Source organism: Malurus melanocephalus, unplaced genomic scaffold, assembly GCF_030028575.1.
Source record: "Malurus melanocephalus ecotype Western Australia unplaced genomic scaffold, MMel_1.1 scaffold_1240, whole genome shotgun sequence".
Classification (NCBI taxonomy): Eukaryota; Metazoa; Chordata; class Aves; order Passeriformes; family Maluridae; genus Malurus; species Malurus melanocephalus.
The window spans coordinates 46,620-49,100 of record NW_026624472.1 but is presented as its reverse complement, the minus strand read 5'-3'; the positions used below and the strand labels follow the sequence as shown (position 1 = coordinate 49,100).

At 51.4% G+C, this 2,481-nt stretch overlaps 1 protein-coding gene across 1 annotated transcript in view; it reads left to right on the top strand.

Moving 5' to 3' along the window:
• KANSL3 (KAT8 regulatory NSL complex subunit 3) overlaps positions 1–2,481 on the top strand; it is a 28,837-nt gene that overhangs the window by 3,060 nt on the left and 23,296 nt on the right. The window contains exons 4-6 of the mRNA XM_057387522.1: positions 425–637; positions 1,574–1,731; positions 2,344–2,407. Coding sequence (XP_057243505.1) covers positions 425–637; positions 1,574–1,731; positions 2,344–2,407 — 435 coding nt within the window. The remainder of the gene's footprint in view (positions 1–424; positions 638–1,573; positions 1,732–2,343; positions 2,408–2,481) is intronic.

The following is a 2,481-nucleotide window of genomic DNA, read 5'->3' as shown; positions in this document are numbered from 1 at the left end:
CGAGGTGGCACTGGATGGGCTTTGAGGTCATTCCAACCTTGACCATTTCAGGATTCCATGGATTGGCTCAGATGGGATTTTGGGAAGGAATTTTCCCTTTTTGGGTGGGGAGAGGCTGGGGTGGAATTCCCAGAGCAGCTGTGGCTGCCCCTGGGAGTGCCCAAGGCCAGGCTGGACACTGGGGCTTGGAGCACCCCGGGACAGTGGAAGGAGTCCCTGCCATGGCAGGGGGTGGAATGGGATGGGCTCCAAAGTCCTCCAGCCCAAACCATTCCAGGGTTCTGTGATTCTCTCAGAGCCCACTTGGTAGCCTCAGGTCAGAGCTGGATTTGAATGGATTTTTTGTCTGCTGGGATTTTCTTTGTCCCTGTGCTCTTTCCAAGGTCACTGTGGTCATGGACCCTTTGCAGTTTGAGTAATTCAGTGTTTTTCAATCAGTCTTTTAATCAGCAAGCTGTTGCTCTTGAGGTGTTTCTGTGCCTGGCAGGAGCCTGGCAAAGCAGCCTTCATTGCCAGGTTGTGCAGGGCTCTGGGAATGCTGACTGCTGTTCTCCCTGCCCAGGTTTCAGTGATGGAATATGTCACTGCTGTTGTGTGCCTTGGCTTCCCCCTGCTCACCGTGGATGGCCCCAGAGGGGTAAGGACCAGATGGAGCTGTTGGAAGAGCTCTGCTTGTCTTTAAATCTCCCTGTGTTGTTTCATGGAATTGCTCTTGGGAGTCCAGTGATAATTCTGGGAGGATGTGTGTGTGATTTTTGTTTGAAGGTGTTGCTTTCAGAGGAGGGACAGCTGCATTCCTGCTGTGATTCTTGGTGCAGTAGCTGCTGTGAGGAGTGCTGTGTTGGTTTGTCTCTGCTGTGAGGTGTTTTTGCAGCTCCTTCCTGGGGTCTTGCACCCGGTTCCCTCAGTATCCATGCCCCAGCTCCCTTGTTTTCTGTGGCCTGGGACCTTTCTTGCCCATTTTGAGACCTTTCTTATCCTTGTCTGGATCCCTCATTATCCATGTCCTGAGTCCCTCCTTATCCATGTTCTGCTCCTTTCTTATCCATGTCCAGGGCCACTTACTGTCCATGTCCTGGCTCCCTCATTAACCATGGCCTGGTCCCTCTTTTCCCATGTCCTGGCTCCCTCCTTATCCATGCCCCAGCTCCCTCATTAACTGTGTGCTGGTCTCTCTTTTCCCATATTCTGGCTCCCTCATTAGCAGTGTAATTTACCCAAATTTCTCCCATTTGAGCTGTGTGTGACTGCCAGGGGATGGTCGGTGATGCTGATGAAGGGGCTTATTCTTAGGGTGCTGCAATTCCACCTGGAAGGCATTTCCTGCACGCTGCAGCTTGAGCAGGGTTTATTCTGGCCTCAGTGAATTCCATTGGGACTGACCCCTGGAAACTTCACTGTTGGTCTTTCCTCGCCCTCATCCTGGGATTTCATCTCCTTCCACACCCCCATCCTGAGATTTCAGCCCCTTCCTCAGCCTCATCCCAGTATTTCAGCTCCTTCCTCATCATCCCAGGATTTCAGCTCCATCCTGGCTCAGCCCTTCCAGACTCCAACCCCCCTTCTCCTACAGGATGTGGATGACCCCCTCCTGGAGATGAAGACCCCCGTGCTCTTTGTCATTGGGCAGAACTCTCTGCAGTGCAACATCGAGGCCATGGAGGATTTCCGGGAGAAGATCCGGGCAGACAACAGCCTGGTGGTGGTGGGAGGAGCAGATGACAACCTCAGGTGAGGCTCTGCCATGGGGATTTTCTCTTCCCAGGTGTTCTGGGCAACATCTGGGGGTGCTGGGTACATCACACTCTGGGTTTGGGACTGAAAYGAGGTGGAAACATTACAGTATTCCACACTGGAGGGTTTTGGGAATAACTGCAGGAAAAACCTGAATAAGGCATGTGTGGGAATGGGTCTGATTTAGGGCTGGGCCCGATTTAGGGCTGGACCCAGCAGCACAGATGAGATTTTCGAGCATCACAGCAGTCACAAGTCTCTAGTAATRAAAAGGAGTAAAGGAGAGGAAAGAAAGAAACAGAAAAACTCCAACACTGGGTGTAAAGGCAGAGCTGTGGAATATCAGGTTGGCTTTGCAAAGTGGTTTGAGGAGGCCCAAAAAGGATCTTTTTCCTTATCAGAGTTGGTCTTTCAGCACTTGTGAGCGATCAGCCTCATCTTTGCAGTGCTTGATGCTCTTGGGTTGGGAGCTGGCTCTTACTCAGTGTGTAACTGGGCAAGGGAGTGACCTTGCATTGCTCAGATCTCACTCCTAGGTGTAGATTGATGGGAATGTTTGTGTGGAAAAGAGTTGATTTYCACCTGGTTTGGTTCTTTTTTTTCCCCCAGGATAAGCAAAGCCAAAAAGAAGGCAGAAGGCCTGACCCAGAGTATGGTGGACAGGTGCATCCAGGTAACCACAGGAACCTTCCCTTTRTGCCTCAAAAGAGGAAAGAATCTGTGCTGAAATGTCTCAGTGCCCACAGG